A 20,011-nucleotide genomic window follows, 5' to 3' on the forward strand; every position below is an offset into this window, starting at 1 on the left:
ATTAGGTGACTTATTGTGGCGGCTCTAGTGACAAGAATATGAAAGAATAGACAAGATATACCCTGGACTGAAGTACAGGGGACAATTGGGTCCTTCCTTGGCCCATGCTACAACATAAACACCATGAAAATATGACAGTAGTTTTTTTTCCATAATTCTGCTGACAAACAGACAAACAAATCAAACTAAAAAACTTCCTTGGCAGGGGTTAAAACCTTCACAGGATTCTCTGGTGTCACACACAACATCCTCAGTCACACAGAGCAGATGTGAAACAAGAGATTTTTCATTTTTTAAAAGTGTGATTTGCTGCAACTTTCAAATTTCAGTGCATACCCATGCAGGCAAAACACCAGTGTGGGCGAAAAACTAGAAGAGGGACATAAACACACAGCCAAGCACTGTGGGGAGTGACGGCACTCCACTTTAGCGCTCTGCTGACTCTGATCCCTGAGGTGGATTCGAAGGTAATAGGAGAAATCAGAAACAGGGCACACCACACAAAAAACACAGCATAACTCAGCCGGGGCCAAAAACGCTTTTATGCCCGGAAAGCGATACCTTAATGATTTCACAGACATCGTTCTAATAGCCACATACATCTAACACAGACAGCTTTGAAAGAGATACTAAAGGGAAATAGTTCCCCAGACCGTTATCGCTGTCCTCAGAGAGTGGAGTGTAAGCATAGCTTGACCTGTCCGCTCATCCAAAACAGGAGACCGCTGGGGGGAAAATGACTAGCAGCTGTTTAAAAGGCTCTGGACACAGCCAGCACCAGTTATGTAACCGTGCACTGGGCTCTGAGAGCATCATCACTTGTATGCAAACACAGATCTCTGTGGATAACACAGCGGGGGGCGGTCAAGTTACTTGCTAAATAAATCCCACAAAAGAACGCCCACACGTGCCCAGCGCCATATCAACCACATAACAGTGCACACAACAGTTGGTGCTGTCAGTCGGAATGCTTCGAGTCGAAATGTCACAGGAGGAAGGGGCTCTGGGGGTTGGAAAGGAATCACACTGGGAGCAGAAGTGTCCCAGGGCAGGGGAAGGATGCAGGGAGTTTGCTGGCTGGGAGATAGAGAGGGAAGCGGAGGGAAATAAAGGACTGCACTACCAAAAGCAGGCCAGCTAAAGGTTCTTACCTTCTCTGGGTACATGATGTCCCAGTGCACCGAGCTACAGCAGCGAGGCCGGCCCAGAGAGAGGGACAGTGAGCGACAGGGGAGGGACTGAATGAACCGCGGTGAGCAATGGAGTGAGGAGGAGAAGAGGGGGAGAGCGAGAGTGAGCAAATTTAATAGGTGATGTATCCCCGTCATCCGCCCTGTGAGTAAACGCCACGCTGCATCACAGGATGACAGGCGGAGAGGCTTCGTGGACGCTGGAGCGGAGAGAACGACAGAGAGAGAGGAAGTGCTGCATCACAAAGTCTCTCCACTGTCAGCTGTGTTCTTTGGTCACACGAATACTCCTGCAGCTCAGTCTAAACAATCATTCCCCAAGTTAACATTTAATACTTCACCTTCATAGAGATGCAAAGAAGGCATGTGATAGGCATTAGTGCTTTAGTTGCATGTCTGGTTTTTCTGGACAGTTTTGTATTTTGGGGAAAATCTCAAATAGTGGCCATATAGTCCAGAAAGTGAAACAGAAAAGTTTGTCTGCATGTCTTTGTAAAATGGGTATTGCTAGAAGTGTGGTGACGTAGTGATGACTTGCAGGTATCTGGTCTGATTACCAAACTGAAATGCCCATTAGTTTCACTTCCTTCATTCAACATTCCATCTCATCATAAAAAACTGGATGGTGCAAATATCTTCTTCTTCACCTTCTTCTGTCTTCTATTTTGAAGTCTGATTCTTCGGGTATTGGTACTTAACCCAGTACCAAGTAGTGTTGAAACATTTGCAATCAAACCATACCCGCATTCAATACTTTTTTTAGCCTAGATCCAGAAGAAAATTACTACTTTTTGCTTTTGGTTTTGCTTGCAGCCAATCACTGCAAAATATCTTCTTCTTAAGGGGGCCAGCGGCTCCTTAAGAAGAGTAGGAAGAGCCGAAGCGGCACTGTCCTCCTGCAGCAGTCTCTCCCAGCTGCAGAGCCGGAAGGGATGTTAACCCCTTAGCGTCTAGTCTGCAAATTGCTAATAGGCTTACAGTTAGCTCTGTAGCAGTACAGTGTGTATGTGCTGCTGCTGCAGGAGGTGTTCACTTAGCGATCTCTGTTTGTTTACAACAAGCACCAGACACTCTGTGCACACACTAAAAACTGTTCCTATTGTTTGTTTAAAAGTAGTGCAATAAAAATACAGATGTTTTCCCTAACATGATGAATAATAGTGATTAATAATCATGATTACAATATTGATCAAAATAATCGTGATTATCATTTTGGCCATAACTGTACAACCCTACTTAAAAGTACCAAGTTCGGTACCCAGCCCTCCTGCTGGTATGGTAATCTTATAAACAATGTCCATCTCTGCCGATTCTCTCCATTCCCTCAAAGGTCAGCATAGTTAGGATGGCTTGCAACTACACAATGTCCTAAATTACATTTTTTACGTGTTAAAATGACTATCTATGAAAAAAATCCTAGGTGACAACACTACTCATTAGGAACAATGGTGTCACATTATTCCATTGATCACTGGATTAGTAACAGTAAGCCATGTGGAGGACGAAACAATATGAAACGTGACTTTGTGACTGTGCCACACGATTTTTTCCATGAATGTCTCGACAGACAGCCAGTTCATGTGTCGCCCTTATACTGAAAATTCTAGGAATTACATCAGAGGACCAAAGGCTCAGTGTTACCTCATCTAGTGACAGCGACTTTACACAGCTTTATTGAATCAAAATGGAAATCTGTAAAATCTAGATTATTCCTTGCCAATGTATTATGAAGAGGTAAATGCATTTGTTAGAGCTCAAGGATTTCCATGTTTGGTGACTAACACTGAATTTAAACACAAGTTTTTCTTGTTTACAAGAAAACTCCACAGGGCACCTTTAGTCTCCAAATGCTGATCCAATTCATCACAGAGACTTATTGAAAATGACTGATTTTGGGCCAAAATGTGATGTATAAATCCTGGTGCGACTGCCCTTAAACAGATATATCTGGCACTTGTTAGTCTTTTATCCTAAGCTAGGACAATCATGTCAGCCACAACTAATGTGCATTTCATTTGTTCATCGTTGCAGTTAGGAGGGGATTTAATCAGCAGTGACAGTGTGCAATGTGACCTGCCTGATGCAGCATTAAGTAGCTGACACTCCAACTTCAACAGCTTCATAGGCATGGGAGTATCAAATGATGATCCGTTTCAAAAGGGGTTTCCACTTTGTGCCAAGAATAAAATACAGAGGTAAACACTGAATATTTTATTACATTTTGTTGGCATCAGTGGCTGCTTCAATCCAAAACTACTAGTCTTGGAAATGTACGCCTCAAACCTAAACAATGAGAAAAGTAAACCATTTTATCTGGCTTACCTTCAGCCAACACTTCATGGAAAGCATTAAAAGGTTAAATCCTGCACCTTACACAACAGTAACCCCGAGCCTGATTTGTCAACCTCAGCTGTTGTGGTTGACTTGAAGGCTCAGCCCCTGGGGGCCTGTGGGTTTTAATCCTCTTGTGTCACGGAGGCGTGGATCAGGATGGATGTGGGGAAGACAAAAAAAATGGTGGTCACAGGTTGGACCGAGAGCTCTGGGTTTCCTGACTGTTGCTCTGGCCTTCACCGAGACCATATCTGACAACATGAGTCGGTGGAAAGGTTGAGTGGAGAGACAGGTGAGGAGAGGGGACTACGAGGCTGACGGCACAAGAGGAAGCAACAGAGACGGAGCGAGCAGGAAAAGAAGAAGAGAAACTAAAAGGCTCAGACAGAGGAAAGAGAAGCAGAAAGAACGCCGGCAGCCAGATGAGCAGAGAGGGGCCGACTCTCACAGCGGATGCACAATTTGTTCAAGTTTGATATTAGATTACTGAAAGGTCCAGTGCTTCGCTTTTGAGGGGAAAGCAGACCTTCATTGACTTAGCTTGCCTGTTGCCTCACTGTATGTGAGTGTGTGTGGAAGCACTGAGGCAGGAATGTCAAGTATGCACTGGAAAACAAGCAGGGGCCTCCTTTTCAGCCGGTCCAGAGTAAGACTCTCGGCACAGCTCCAGATTACAGGGCACAACAGACAGGAGATGGTTGCACTTTACTGCACTGCTTGCACTCATATGTGGTGGAATTTATTAGGTCATTATGTAATAGGAGCGCAGACCTTCTTGTACTTACTTCAAAAGGTTACAGCTTATTTGGAAATTGAGTGTGTGCTCCGCAGCAAATTTTAGACTCCGCAGGCAAAGAATCCATTTAGCACAACATGTAATTAGCAGGTTATTGTGGCGTTGGGATGTTTAGAACAGGTCGTTTCTGTACAGTAAACTCCAGAGCTTCCCAGGACCCTTGAGTGTGAGAGAAAAGGCTCTCTGAACAGCCACCATGCTGTCCTGTATATGAACAATACACACATTCTGCTTCACGTGGGAGAAAACTCACGTCACCGGACAATAATGATTCAATTCACTGCACCGAAATAGCAGCAAGTAAATTGGTCAAACCTCTCTAGGAGTGAATACATTGTGCCCTTAGGAGTGCCAACCAGCCTCAAGTAGCAGTCTATTGCAATGCAGTGGCAGATGAGAAAGACAGATATTTCAATTGGATGATATCAGCTGATAGTGGCCAATCAGAGATATATCTGTATTGGCATAAATGTTGTCCATTATGCACCAATATTAAACTTTTTATAGAACATATAATGCAGGAAGCAATGTTCATGGTGATTTTGGAAATTGTGTCATCATCAACTGAAAAGAAGGCTGAAAATCAACAGCAAATGGGGCAGTAAGGTTTTCTCCAAAGATGGAGAAATGGTCCCAACAATGTATATTAATGTTAAATATGATGTACGAAAAGCATTTTTTTCAGAAAGCAGCCTTCTGATTACTTTTGCAGTCATAAAAGTGCAATCCACATAGAAAGTTTTAATTAATTCCAGCTCAAAATTCACGTTATCCGCTACCATACCATCGGTGACTACTTCTACTTAGGGCTGGGCGATATGGACCAAAAGTCATATCCCGATATATTTAGGCTGAATATCGATATAAGATATATATCTCAATATTTTATCGCTAAGTGAGAGCAAATGTTCAGTCACAGTCAAAGCCAAATATGACATGTCAAGTAGGTTTTATTGAAACCGTTTATTTAAGTAAACATAAACACTGTATAACAACAGGAGGACCTGACCCACATTTAAATAAAAAATACCTTAAATAAAAGCTGCAGCTTGCCTGGATCAAGGATCACAGTGCAAATTTGAACTATGTCGACATATGCAATATGGTCTATTTCCATATCACATTTAAAAATATATCAATATATCTTTTATATCGATATATTGCCCAGCCCTACTTCTACTATTAAATCAGTACAAAAATCCCATATCAGCCAGGCTTTAGAGCTGAGCCTCTGCTACACATACCTCAGCCTTTGCTCTGTTGCACAAGTCAGTAAACATACATTGAGCAGAATCTTAAAAGTGAATGTGCACGTGTTGAAAGAAACAATGAACAATCCATCTACATTGAAGAACATCTGAACGGATGTGCAGACATGCACTTTTAATGCTCTCCTCCATCTTTAATGGTGGCCTTGTACTGTTGCTCTTTCAAGTCATTCATCTCGCCGTGGAAGCCATCCGGAGGTTCACGGCTCACGGGCTGCAACTAATCTCCAGATTCACCCAAACATGAAAACATATCAGTCTGGCCTCCTGTCCCACAGGTCTCTGCCATCCCACAGGGGCTTCAGTGCTCCGTCAGGGCCCAGGGCTCTGGCACTTTGTCCCTGTCTTACTACGCCCACAACACCCCTCCCTCTCCTCCTCCTCCTCCTCCATCGGGCACCGCCAGCTAGCAAGAAGACCACACAGTAGGTTGAAGGCAGACAGACTCAGCTGTGTCTTTTTGTTTTGAACCCCTTTGAGAATCCGTCCGGATCAGTTACGAGCCGGTTATGTCATTGTGACTGTAGGCGTCCCTTAAAGCAGGCCGTCGAGGACTTTTCTGTGAAAGAAGACATGTCATACAGGAAGGCGGCTTATTTTAGAGGAGTGACTGATCCAGCTTGTAATCTCAGGGAATTACTGGTTTTATTATTAACATGGAGCACTGCTTGTTACAGACTGCACAGGGTTACTTAACAGATAAACGTGTTGGTGTTGTGAAAGAAAGGCAGGGCCCCTCAGCTGCTGATACCTTGTGTGGAACGTTCTAAAGGCTGAGGCGTGGGGGCTGCTCAAGGTCTTTCTAATCAGACAGTGAGTGAGCGCAGGGCAGCCCGCCGGCTCCACGGTGCAAAGCCACAGACACAAACACATCCAGGGCCACCGCATCTTCCCCCTCTGTGACACATATCAGAGAATGAAAACAACAATCTGGCCTCTCACACAAGCCCACAGAGCAGCCTCCATCCGCTCATTAAGTCACTGTACTTTGAAAAACAAAAGGAGCCTTTTCCCATCAAAAGCACGAGTCTCCACTTCCCCCTTTCTTAACAACATATGAGTAAAAGTGCTCCAAAATATCCGGACTCTAAATAACTTTCTTTGTGGCGATTGAGGCTGTGTGGTCATGTTTTCTGTTGGATTTTAAAAATGGCAACACGGCAGTGTCTTAAAAACAGAATAGCCGTAGAGAAACACAATATGTGCTTGTAAAAAACAGGCTTTTTAAATCATTTGGTTTGCCACATTCTTTAAGAAAATAAACACTCTATCCCATTGCCTGGCTCTTGAGAAGTGAGGAAAAGAGGTTTATTTTGCCAATCCCTTAAGAGCATAGGAGCTGTGCTTTTAGAGGAGAGGGTAGGGGGAGGGTTTGGTAACTAAGTAGGATTCAGGAGGATGGCTGTGTGACCACAAACCCAAGCAACCCCTCCAAGGTGCTGAGGAGGCGGGGGAGCGGACCATCATGCTCTGCTGCTGCCAGAGCCCCAGAGATAAGCAAATTACATACGGAAAGCATGGAGAGACACAGAGGCGTTAATCGTCACCCCAAGATCAAATCTAATCAATTAGAGGTGGCCAGCTGGCACTCGAGCGGAGGCATGTCAGCGACAAATCCTTCTAACAGATCCATCCATCTAGCCATCCGTCCATTCATCCAGGACCTCCTCTCCTCAATGTGGAAGGGAGAGTCAGGGGGGTGGATGGTGAACTTTTTTGGTCACAAGTTTAGTTTTAGGCCCCGTTTACAAGAGGACGCTTGCGGGTAAAAAATGACAAAATATTTTAGCGGAAGTGCCTTTCGTTTAGACCAGGGGTGTCAAACTCTGGCCCGCAGTGTAATTTTATTTGGCCCGCGAGGCAATACCAAATGATTATATTATTATTGTACTATAAAAGCTGACCCGCGGTTATTATACAGCGCATTCACCGCTAATACTAGATTTATTATTGTTATTTTATTTTTAAATGTATTAATCTGTTGAAAAACTTTATTTTGATATTTAAATCAGAAGGATGCAAATAGAAAAGAGGCATACGATTTTTATTTAATTTTAATTTAATAAATTAATGACATTGATCTGTTTTTTATTTGAAATTTGATTTTGCATGTCTGCACTATTTAGTTATATATTGTATGTTTATAAGCGTTGCTGGTTCCATATTTAATGTTAAAGCATAAAAACATTCAAGTTTTAAATTTTGGCCCATTGTGTATTTGAGTTTGACACCCCTGGTTTAGACGGTGACGGCATTTTTGGGGCTTAAAAATGCAAAAATCTGAAACCACCCTCCAGAGTGGAAAACTTGAATACACTCCACCGTAGCGTGTCCGTCTACACTGCCAAGACGCAAAACTCTGCTCAGATCTGCTCACGTCGCGTTCACGTCTGTAGTTGCAGTTTCTTCCCAAAATATTGAGAGTTTTCTAAGAAAAATGCAGCAAGCCGGTGTGATCAATCAAAGCCTTTAGTTACGTGCGGCACGGAGAGAGTCCTCACATTCTCTCTCGACAGAAGAAACTTTTCATATTTATATACAATGCCTCAGTCTTACATGATCAAAGGACAGGAGATTGTTACAGGTGAAGACGCGTCTTAATGTAATTAGTAATGTAGTAAACATACATGATCCAGACATTACAGAATAGTGAAAGAAACTTCAAAGAAACAATAAAACGTGGATTAGGAGTCAGTCAGATACTTGTCATGCAAAATACATTGTAATCAACTGCAGTAGGCTTGTCTGCCCATTTGTCCATGAGACATGATGTAATTCACTGTGCTGTTAATGTTTATTGTTTAAATATCAAGAATCTAATACTATTTTTCCACACGTCACATACATGCTCCAGTCCAGGGAAATAAAGAAACATGTGGGATTATTTCCATGCGTCGGACCTTCAAGCTGCTCTGGCAGCTCTAATAAACTTACAGGAGTCTTTGCACCAAATGTACAGGATATGTACAGATAGTATTAGTGAACAGAGAAGGATCTGGAATTACCTCTATCACATTTTGGATGCACCAATTGGTGGGAGGAGCCAAACGGCTTTGGACGAGACCTGGGAGATCTAGTGGATGGTGGAGAACTTTGTGGAAGGAGTAGCTGATGAAAATGCGTGGCGTGAAAACTTCCACATGCCCAAAGATGCTCTTATCACTTTAAGTGATGCCGCCTGGCATGCATACCCAATCCAATTAAACACACTTTTATGTCACCGTATGCACGCAGATTTCCTCCTGAAAACGCTCGTCTAAACGCGGAATAAAAAGTGAATACACGACGCCACTTTTGAGTCTTCTTTTCAGACTGTCATCATGTAAACGTAGTGTCATAAGGAGTGCTGTTCAGCCTGTGAAAACAGTTGTAGAACTGTGGTTCTGTGGGGAATATTTTATAATATTTATAATCTAATGACATCATCAGGGTTTTTTCAAACGTATAAACACATTTGGTATAAATCCTGCGTTATAAGTTATGTAATTTCCTTCTGTATGAGTCTAACTATAAAGCAGGATGTCTTTGCTGCACCAATGTTGACAATAATCTTTTAATCTGCTTCTTGTAAAAGTAACCCTTTCAGTTGTTGCTGATATAAAAAAAATAGCTGACATAATTACTGATGCATTTTCATCTATACACAATACTTCAAATGATTCAAAGCACTATAATTACTGTTCATTGTCTAACAGCAGTCCAGTGCACCTGCAGAGCAGCCGCCCACTCCTCAGTTTGTGAGTATTATAATTAAAGGGGACATATTATGCTCATTTTCAGTTTCATACTTCGGGGTGTGAACACAGGAGAATATTCTAAATGCATTTTTCATGATGTTTTTTTAATCCATTTAAATTTAAATGGTGCAGCAAACTCCTTTAAGAGATAACTTGTTGCACAGATTGTGTGCATAATGTTAGCAAGTGTGCCATCCAGAGAGAGATCATGTGTGACAGGGCCTATGAAGCTAAGAGTAAGACCAGGCAATTTGTTAGTGAATAAATGCTAAACTATCCAAGATCCAAGTCTTGTTTACATGCTTTAATGTTGTGAGAAACACAAATTATTTTTTCAAACTGCCTGAAAAAGCCCAGTCTGTCCCCAAAAAAGCTGGGAAAAAGACCAAGTCTTTAAGCCTGGTTTGCAGGACTGTCAAACTCTCTTGCACTTGAAAAACTTACATTTACTCAAATATTCCACCTTTGATAAAATATGGGGACGTTTTATGGCATTTCTAGAGGGGGAGAAGATTACAATTTGTTTTGATCTCTGATATGACCTCCCCTTTTGCTTTTCCTTTTGTCGGGCAGGATTTTATGGGTTGCTGAGTATTTATTTCTGGCCTTGTGTGACCACTCAATGTGCAGTCCTGTTTTAGACATTTAGATATGTATACTATGATAATGTCTTGCTGTGAATATTCTGTATTGTACCTTGCTTGTTCTTTGTCTATGTTATTTTTGTATTACCTGAATTATATCAAAATTAAAAAAACACAAATGTTTAAAAAAAAAAAAAAGCTGGGAAACGATCTAAATAAAACAGAATGTGAATCATCATTTGATTTGAAACGTGACAAATACAATGTCATTGAAGTTGATGCATTCTGTTTTTTTGTTCTTTAACATTTTAATCAGTGTCCAAACCTTTTTGGAATCACAACCTTATGGAAGTGTTGATGACTTGTTTAAAGGCACATTTAATGAATACGGTGCTTTCTGTGCTTATTTCTCTATGGATTGAGAGTTTTGATACTTTCACAGTATTTACAGGTGCATCTCAATAAATTAAAATATCATAGAAAGTTTATTTATGTCAGTAATTCTATTCAAAAATTGGAAATAACACACTATATAGATCCATTACACACAGAATGAAACATTTCATGTCTTCATTTATTTAATTTCTTCTAATTATAATGATTATGGCTTACATTTAATGAAGACCTAAAATTTAGTGTCTCCAAAAATTTGAATATCACAAAAGACCAATTTTAAAAAGTATGTTTAATATGGAAATGTTGGCCTCTGAAAAGTATGTCATCTATATGACTCAATACTTGGTTTGAGCTATTTGACTTGAGCTACTGGAAATGGACTTTTCCTATTCTAATGTATTGAGATGCACCTGTATATAGCACCTAGACATCTCACTTTATATAACATGCAATCATCATCTGTGATGTGGAAACCTGCACACAGTCAATAAAATAAAGTTTGTTTTAATCATAGTGAAGTAATGAAATCCTGTGCGGAGTGCATTGTTCCTGTAGTGTGCTGAACTAACTGGGCGGCACGAGAATTCAATTGTAGTTTTGAGCAAGAAATGAAGGTGCAACTGTGCATCATGCTGTTGTGGTTTATTTTGCTTCCTTTTCCTTTTCCATGATGAGGTTTGCACTTAAAGAAACTGTAAGTTTATTCTTCCAACTGTCAAATCTCCTACTCAGTTCATTATATGCCCTTCTGCTCATACCGAGTTGGGTAAAAGGGAATTTATTTACTCTGCATCTTATGCTGGAATATGCTACAGAAAGACTGCAAACTAACTGACTTCATTTCTTTGAGAACTTTTAAATCCAAACTGAGAGTTATTGAGGCCAATTCCACAATATGCACTTGTTTCTAATAATGCGTTTAACGTCTGTGTCTTATGCAAATTAGGGCTGGGCGATATATTGATATAAAAAATATATTGATATATTTTTAAATGTGATATTGAATTAGACCATATTGCATATTTCGATAAAGGTCAATTTTTTTGCTTTCTTTATATATATATATATATATATATCTACTCTTGAGTATGAGCAAATAATAAAAATAACCATTTAGGGGTTCCGGGGGCATATTTTAATGAAATTTTGTAAAGGAGAATAAAGGTTCTTGTATGTTTTATTTAAGGCATCTTATTTTGACAGTCTTCTTGTAAATTCTGTGGTGGATTCTCTTAACACACTGTGCTCTTATTTTGAATGCTGCATGTGTTTAGCGACAGGGAGTAATTCGCTTTTTGTGATTCAAACAACTTTAACCACTACATCAAGAAGTAAGAACGTTGCCAATATCATGATATGCATTTTTTTTTAACCATAAAAAAAATATACCGATATTATTGTGAATGCCACGATATGGCACACCCCTAAATTCATGCAACACAGAATTGTCACAAACTGATCCTTCCCTCTCTCTCTCCCTCTCTCTCTCCCTCTCTCTCTCTCTCTGCACCCGAGCAATGACAGGAAGCAGTGGAAGCAGTGGAAGTTAAAAGAATTGGGTTTTTTTTGCAGGGTCATTCACTTGCCTGGCAACAGGCCAAACAGGACAAACTAACACAACATCACAAAGGCACAAAGAGCGAGGGAGTGGGTTCCACCTGCCCCGGCCACCGCAGACAGCGCTGAGCTTCACAGGGAGTTCTGGCTGAATCCTGTCTGCTGTCTGTTTCTTATCCGCCCCTCCAGCTCTACTGTAGCCTGACAAAAAAACACTCCAAAGAGCTGCCCATGCAAATGTAAATGGCCGAGAGTGAAATGTGTGTTTATTTTGGCCCCTGTGATTTGACAAGCGTGAAATTAATTCAAAAAGGTTGGTGAAGGCAGGCGGCAACAACAGAAAACAACCCTTTTTCTCGCCTTGATAGGGGCTTTTAAAGTATGTCAATTCCAACCCACAAACCATTTAGCGGTCCTGCATGTGTGGCTCTGAAGTTGTAATCTGTGTTAGTGTGCTTCCATTCTCACTTTCCCTTCCTTCGCATGGCGCATCGCACATGGCGTTCACGCTCACACAGTGGTCCCCACGGCGTGGCGACTGGGGGCTACAGACTGATCCTCCGCTGATATGACCTAGTTTCTATTCAAGCCTGTCTCTCTTTGTTCACTCCGTGGTGGAGGAGGCTGCTGCAGCCTGTGGAACAAAGAACACAAGCAGCACTTGGAGCCTTCAAACAAGCTGACCCTGCCTAGATACAGCCACCCCAAAAATGGCTCAGCAAGAGCAGTGCCGTTTGGACTCCCACTGTCTGGAAATCTCCTCCTTTTTCTACTTTGATCCACCTCCGCTGCAGACCAGGGAGGATAAGCCCCAGTTCCTGCAGTCTTCCACCCATTTTCCCAGCTCACAGTGATGAGACAGATATCATGGAGGTGGGAGGAGGCCTGGGTTATCAATCTAGGGAGTGCAGGGACAGGGGGGAGGGAGAGAATATATTTTCGTCTGGGGGGGCAGCAGAAGTTTGGATCCCTACATAAATTAGTCACTTTAAACAGATAGCATCCCCCTTGCAGAGATGATCTACCTCTAGGCATTACTTTGGGGGTGTAATAATAACTTTGCATACATTCCTGTAGTACAAGGACATCAGCAAGTTTAAACATGGTCCATACAGATTTTTAAGAGTCATATTTAAGCTCTTTCAAGCACATTACAGGTACTTTCATATCTCGATGACAATAAATATGACGATGAAGCATGTTGTCTGGTTATTCAATAAAAAAGTGTCTAAGAAATAACCACATGGTAAAAAGATACTTTTAATGGCAATTAATACTATTTTTTTAGTTATACACTGACTGTTTACGTGTATGCAACTGAGAGGTAAAAAAATCTTGAAAACTGGGTATGTGCTTGCTATTATCAATCTAGAAAATGTAATTGTGTATCATGGTAACTTGATGTATGATTTCGTCATGATATAATTCCATTGAAAGACTCTCAAAGCCTTTATCATCACATTTAAATTGTTATTATAAATGCAACATTTTCTTGGTTTACATGAGTGTTTGTTTGGATAAAACATCAGATTTTCTTAATTTTTCTATTTTTTTTTTTTTTTTTTTTTTTAAATCAAGCCTTTTTCAGGGAGCATATTTAAATACAATCATATTCCTTACCATGGAAAAAAATCATAGTTACATTTTCCAAACTTTCAAGACTTTATATGAACTCTGTTTAAAACACATAAGCAAAAGCAGTTGTATTTAATACAAGGCATTTCCTTGTATTAAATGTACCTGAAAACTAAATTACAGAACCCTCCATTTGACGGTGAAGCTGTGAACACACCATTTAGTCCTTAATGACCCAACGGCAACAGGCTCCCCCACCAAAAAATGCACATCTGTACAAGCCAGACAAATTATGCTTCAAGGGCAACAGTAGCATTTTAATAAGGTCCTGCAACTGTTGCCACTTTCGTGAAATCTAGCAAATGAGGCACAAAAATGTTGGAGGTAGAGCGCTGTGGGGGCTGATGAGTGAATGCAGCTCGGCCAGATACGCTGAGTGAAGAGCAGCAATCTCTGCACACCTGATATGAGCGAATGTGATGGAGACAAGGGTGTTATCTGCATCCAGCCCGAGAGAACAAATAAGCACATGGTGGGAAATGAAAGGAAGGTAAGGCACAAAGAAGGACAAAAACCAATGGTACTCAAGAGTCAGTACTCTAGAGTTCCTGCAGCAGACAGAACTAAATGAGCTACCGTGCGTTGTGTTTGATGCCCCTACAAACTCTGACAGTGAAGGACTTTTGTGTAGATTATTCTCCAAAGGTACCAAAGAATGCACAAAAGCAAAAACCCCAAATCCATCAAATGAATCATTAAAGGAACACTCCACCGTTTTTTCATATTAAAACATGTTATTCGGGTAAGTAAGACGAGTTGATACAGACCTCTTGCGTCTCAATGCGTGCACTCAATCGCCCTGGCGCGCGGAGCTACTTGGCTAGCACTTAGCTTAGCCCAGTTCATTCATTACGGTCCAAACAGATGGACAGTTAGAAGCGACCAAACTCCTCCACGTTTTCCCTATTTAAATACAGCTACACGAGTAGTTAAACGACCAAGTATGGCGACACAAAATAAAACGTGGCGCTTTTCGAAGCGGATAAAAAGGAGAACTATAATGTATGGCGGAATAGCACTTGGGAGCACTTCGACTCGGCGCAGTAATATCATCACTCCTGACGGAAGTGAGAGGGAGCGAAAGTGATGATATTGGTCGTTTAACTACTCGTGTAGCTGTATTTAAATAGGGAAAACGTGGAGGAGTTTGGTCGCTTCTAACTGTCCATCTGTTTGGACCGTAATGAATGGACTGGGCTAAACTAAGTGCTAGCCAAGTAGCTCCGCGCGCCAGGGCGATTGAGTGCACGCATTGAGACGCAAGAGGTCTGTATCAACTCGTCTTACTTACCCGAATAACATGTTTTAATATGAAAAAATGGTGGAGTGTTCCTTTAAAGGAAGTCATTTTTTTTTTAAAAGAGTAAAGTAGCGACTTACCTGCATGTGTTCTGTGGAGCTGCTGCTCAGCTCGTCCCCAGACTCCGAGTCGTTGTGGAGCTTGTTGAGCCGGTCTCCTGGCAGCTCGCTTGGTGGCGACATCTTGTCACTATCTGGACTTTTGTTGTGGTTGTTCCCCACTTTGAGCGGAGGCGAGTCCGCCCGTGTCCTTGGCAACGTGGAATTGTTGGCGTGGTGATGGTTGTTGTTGTTGTGAAGAAGCACCAGTTCGGCCACCACCTTGCAGTGATGGGGACTCCCCACGTTCTGGTTAGCATCCTTGGAGAGAGCCGGGGGGGTGACGCGGTCGGAGGACGGCGACGGGGTGGAGGAAGGTGACGGACGCCCGAAGCTGGACATCTCCGGCTGGGGTCTGTTTAGATTCTCATTGGACGCCCGGCAGATATCCAAAACGGTGGGCTTGGCCCTCAAGGCGGGTTTCTGGGGGGGCATGAGTGCCCGGCGCACCTCCCTTACGTACTGCGCCGGCACGTAAAAGGCCTTCGTGCCCTCTTCCTTCCTCACCTGCCACCAGTCCTCGTTGGTCTTCTTCACCAGCATGTAGCACTCTCCCTGGCGGATGGTCACCATCTTGTCCTTGGCCTTGTACTCATAGTCATACTCCACCTCGATGTAGATCTGGCCCGGGGCGATGGGCAGCCCCTCCCTGTCAGCCATGACTGCCGGAACAAGCACTTGAACTCTGACCTCAGCTGCTCAGCGACCCAGGCCTGGAGGGCTCCTCATGTCTGACTGGGAAGAACTGCTGGACTCACTGCATGAGATAACACAGACAAGAGGGACAGGGTTTGGGTTTTTTTCCATTTAAATGTCACAAGCTATATTTTTAAAAGGCACACGACCTTTAGCAAGCTCAGAGACATGACCATACACCCACTAAACCACACAAATATGCTCTCATTTCATGGTACAAACCTCTGTCCCTGTCACAGCCCGCCTTATTACTCACCTGATTACCACAACCACAAAGTGCTACTGCTGTAACACACATCATGACACGCTCTACTACCAGACAGACATACTCTATTGATGAGTAAAGAACACCACATGGTAACTCCTCCCTCTGATCATCAGAAACCACAACACACAGTCCACACTGATTGCTCTGGTAAGTGACACCACAGCTAAGGATATCCAGTCCAGTAACCTGATCAGCCTCTGCAGAGCTAGAGGTGATGACAACATGACCCCAAGAGCCAGCATTGACTACAATGACTCCCTGGAGCTTCCCTCAGACTGCATCCCAAAATAAAGTGTGTCGTTTCATAGAGTTGGGCATCATTACTCATTAATGCAGCTACAAGACACAGTCGGAAACCTTTTAAAAAGCTCAGGGTGATCTTCTTGATGAATTAAACACAGTGTGTGAGTCAGAGGACAGCTGGGTCCTCGCCATTCCTGCAGGGTTTGTTTTGGGATGAGGCCTGTCATTGATCCGTCTGTCAGAGAGTCTCCCTTCGACGGTTAACCTAAATAAATACCGGGGCGCTCCCACAGCAGAGGAGCCGCTACCCAGCCGGGCCGCGACTCCCCTCGTATCAAATTCTCCCTCTTCCTCCCTGAAATAGCAGCCACCGTGGACTGACATCCTGGAAGTGCACGCGGTAAAAGCAGGTGCTTTTAGTGAGGCGTGAGAACACGCCGCTGAATCTATAAGGGGCCCGTCCTTATGTAAAGGAATATGTACACACACTCTGAAGCTCAGACTGACAGCTACGCACCCAGAATAGATTTACGGTGGTGAGAGGCGTCTGGGCCAGACTAGGAGCCCATGAGAGATGGCCCGCGTGTTCATAATGGCTTTAAATTGTTTTATCTGTTTCAACACCATGAGGCGCACACACACACACACACGTTGTTACATAATGCCAAGGCTTTTAGTGTGTGTTCTTGAAGGGAGCCCAGTCCGGGCCTGTCCCAATACAAGCTTCAGCCATGATGTCAACACACTCGTGTCCAAGTGTTTATGAATGATGCCTCTCAAAGAACAGTCACTGTCTGTTTTCATTTGTGTGTGTGTTAGAATGAGTGTTAGGAATCAGTGATGAATCCTCATGTAACCCCGCCTCTAACGACACACACACACACAATCTACAGTTCACACCATCACCAGAGGTGCCAGAGATGTAGTCAGGAGTCTGTCAGGGCTTCAAGTCACGCACATGATAGCAGCAGCAGCACTATCACTGATGTTGCATGTCAGCCACTCACAGTGAGCTCACAGTGCTGCTGCACTGACGTAACCGTGTTTCTGGTGTGTTTAGGCTGTGTGTGACACAAGATAAAGGATAAAACCAGTCATGTCGCCTCTGTTGCCCGGTCTTACCGCTTTGCACTTTACAACATCAGAAAAATCAGACCTTACCTAACTCAACATGCCACTCAACTCTTGACACAAGCTGTTCTCATCTTAAAACTTGACTATTGCACCACCCTCCTGACGGGTCTGCCAGACTGCACAGTAAAACCCCTTCAGATGATCCAGAAGGCGGCGGTGCTCCTGGTCTACAACCAGCCAAAAAGGTCACATGTCACATCGCTGCTCATCCAGCTCCACTGGCTACCTGTTGCAGCCCAAAGCATCAAATTCAAATCTCTAATGCTGGAACTACAAAGTTGTCTCCTGTTCTGCACCCAGCTACTTGAATGCAATTCAATTCAATTCAATTCAATTCAATTGGCTTTATTGGCATGACGTAACAATGTATATATTGCCAAAGCAGATAAGATAAAGATAACAAGATAAGGAAAGCAATATTTACAATAAATTATTATAATTCTGTTATTCATTTAAAAAAAAAAAGAAAAACTAATAACAATAAAAGAAAGCAATATTTACAATCATTGAATTACAATCAACATATAATTTATACAATCTAACTGTCCCAGCAAAAAAAGAAGAAAAAACTAAATAAAAATAAAAACAAAACAACCAACAGCTCTGAATGCTCTGATTCAAGCATATACGCTACCTCATGACCGTTGAGCTCTTCCATTGAACAACGCCTGGCTCTGACACCTGTTGGTCCAAGACAATCCAGACTCTTTACATTTCTTGTTCCCTGTTGGTGGAACCACTATCAGCTCCTACCAGAGCAGGGGCGTCCCTCTCTACCTTTAAAAACCTCCTGGAGACGTTCAGCTCTTCAGAGAGGACCATCTCTCCTAGCACCACACGATAATTCTACTCCTTAAAGAATCCTCACTAAAAGGCCTAAAAACCTTTTTAAAAAGGCCTTTTATTAAATCTATCGGTGTGCTTTGGCCTTTTAACCTGTTTTTAATCTTGTTGTACTCTGTAGCACCTTGGGATTGCTTTTAACAATGAGAAGTGCTTTACAAATAAAATGTATTATGATTATTATCACTAGACCTTATTGCTGCACTCTTATTGCACTATTCCTTGATTGTTCCCCTTTTTTCCTTGTAAGTCGCTTTGGATAAAAGCGTGTGCTAAATGACTGAATGTAAATGTAACCTGAAAAAAGTGACATGAGAGTGCCGCAGTGTGAGAATGTCATGGTGTTTCTATGTCTAAAGATAACTTAACTGTTGGATTGCCAGCAACTGTCCTCCTTATAGCATCAGAGACACTTATCAAAAAGATTAAGGCTCCACAGTATAACCAAACCACTTCCCACACAGTGTCAAAGAGCTGATTGCTAAACTGGCAAGCCAGAAAAAGTAAGAAATGAAATGATCTGATGTGGAGTAACTATAATTGTCTTTCTGGAGGCATAACACTACCCTGAGAAACTTTAAAAAGCAGACAGAAGCTGGCTGCAGATCAAGCATGACATCACTCACCTTTGCAGAGGCCCACATCTGAGTCACTACGACAAAAACTCACTGTTAACCATGAATTAAAACTGGCTCCTCAGGCACAATACAGGAAAATTTACAACTCCACTCCCCCTCTCGCTCTCTCTCAACTGCTTCGGTGTCTCACAGTTCTGGCAGAGGAGCCCGGGAGAGTAAATTTTGCTGCAATAGAATCCCTGTCACCACATGGTGTCAGGGTAAAGTGAAGTCTCTGAGGAGAGTGCTAGCCAACTTGTTGCTCGGTGGAGACTCAAAGGATGCCGCTCATGTTTAGAAACAGGTTGGCACGGCTCAGTACTGCACTGACTGAACAACTATTGTCCATCTGTCCATATGGAACAAAGCCCCATTGTCCTTTTTTCTCTTTTTCACTATTTAGGAATGAATCAGTAGTTTTCAAAGTGGGTCTAACCGTGTGTCTTATGATAACTATTTTTAATCAGGTTTAACCATATTTTCTAGGGCTGGGCGATAGGGACCAAAAGTCATATCCCGGTATACAGTACAGGCCAAAAGTTTGGACACACCTTCTCATTCAATGCGTTTCCTTTATTTTCATGACTATTGACATTGTAAATTCATCAAAACTATTAATGAACACATGTGGAATTATGTACTTAACAAAAAAGTGTGAAATAACTGAAAACATGTCTTATATTCTAGTAAGCAAAGGGTGGTTACTTTGAGGAATCTAAAATACAAGACATGTTTTCAGTTATTTCACGCTTTTTTTGTTAAGTACATAATTCCATATGTGTTCATTCATAGTTTTGATGCCTTCAGTGAGAATCTACAATGTAAATAGTCATGAAAATAAAGAAAAACGCATTGAATGAGAAGGTGTGTCCAAACTTTTGGCCTGTACTGTATTTAGGCTGAATATCCATATACGATACATATCCCAATATTTTTATCGCAAAGTGAGAGCAAATGTTCAGTTTTATTGAAACCGTTTATTTTAGTGAACATAAATACTGTATAACAACAGGAGTACCTATTTTTAAAATCAAAGCTCCAAAAAGTGCACATTTAAATAAAAAAATATCTTAAATAAAAGCTGCAGCTTGCCTGAAGCAAGGATCACAGTGCACAACTTGAACTATATCGATTTATGCGATATGGTCTAATTCCATATCACACTTAAAAATATATTGATATATCTTTTATATCGATATATCTTTTATATTGATATATATCGCCCAGCCTTAATATGTACTCGCTGAATTTGTTCATGCTGCTGTAGCCAGACAATCTTTCCCCTCCTATTATATATTGGGGATGGAAGTTGCCT

At 42.0% G+C, this 20,011-nt stretch overlaps 1 protein-coding gene across 4 annotated transcripts in view; it reads right to left on the reverse strand.

Annotated features, from left to right (window-relative positions):
* The window catches only part of arhgap12b (Rho GTPase activating protein 12b), an 88,116-nt gene that overhangs the window by 65,716 nt on the left and 2,389 nt on the right, over positions 1-20,011 (reverse strand). For all 4 annotated transcript variants that reach the window (XM_059326869.1, XM_059326868.1, XM_059326867.1 and 1 more), the window contains exon 2: positions 14,878-15,652. In XM_059326869.1, the coding sequence (XP_059182852.1) occupies positions 14,878-15,555 (678 nt within the window). In that variant the 5' untranslated portion in view covers positions 15,556-15,652. The remainder of the gene's footprint in view (positions 1-14,877; positions 15,653-20,011) is intronic.

Source organism: Centropristis striata, chromosome 23 (assembly GCF_030273125.1).
Source record: "Centropristis striata isolate RG_2023a ecotype Rhode Island chromosome 23, C.striata_1.0, whole genome shotgun sequence".
NCBI classification, from domain to species: domain Eukaryota; kingdom Metazoa; phylum Chordata; class Actinopteri; order Perciformes; family Serranidae; genus Centropristis; species Centropristis striata.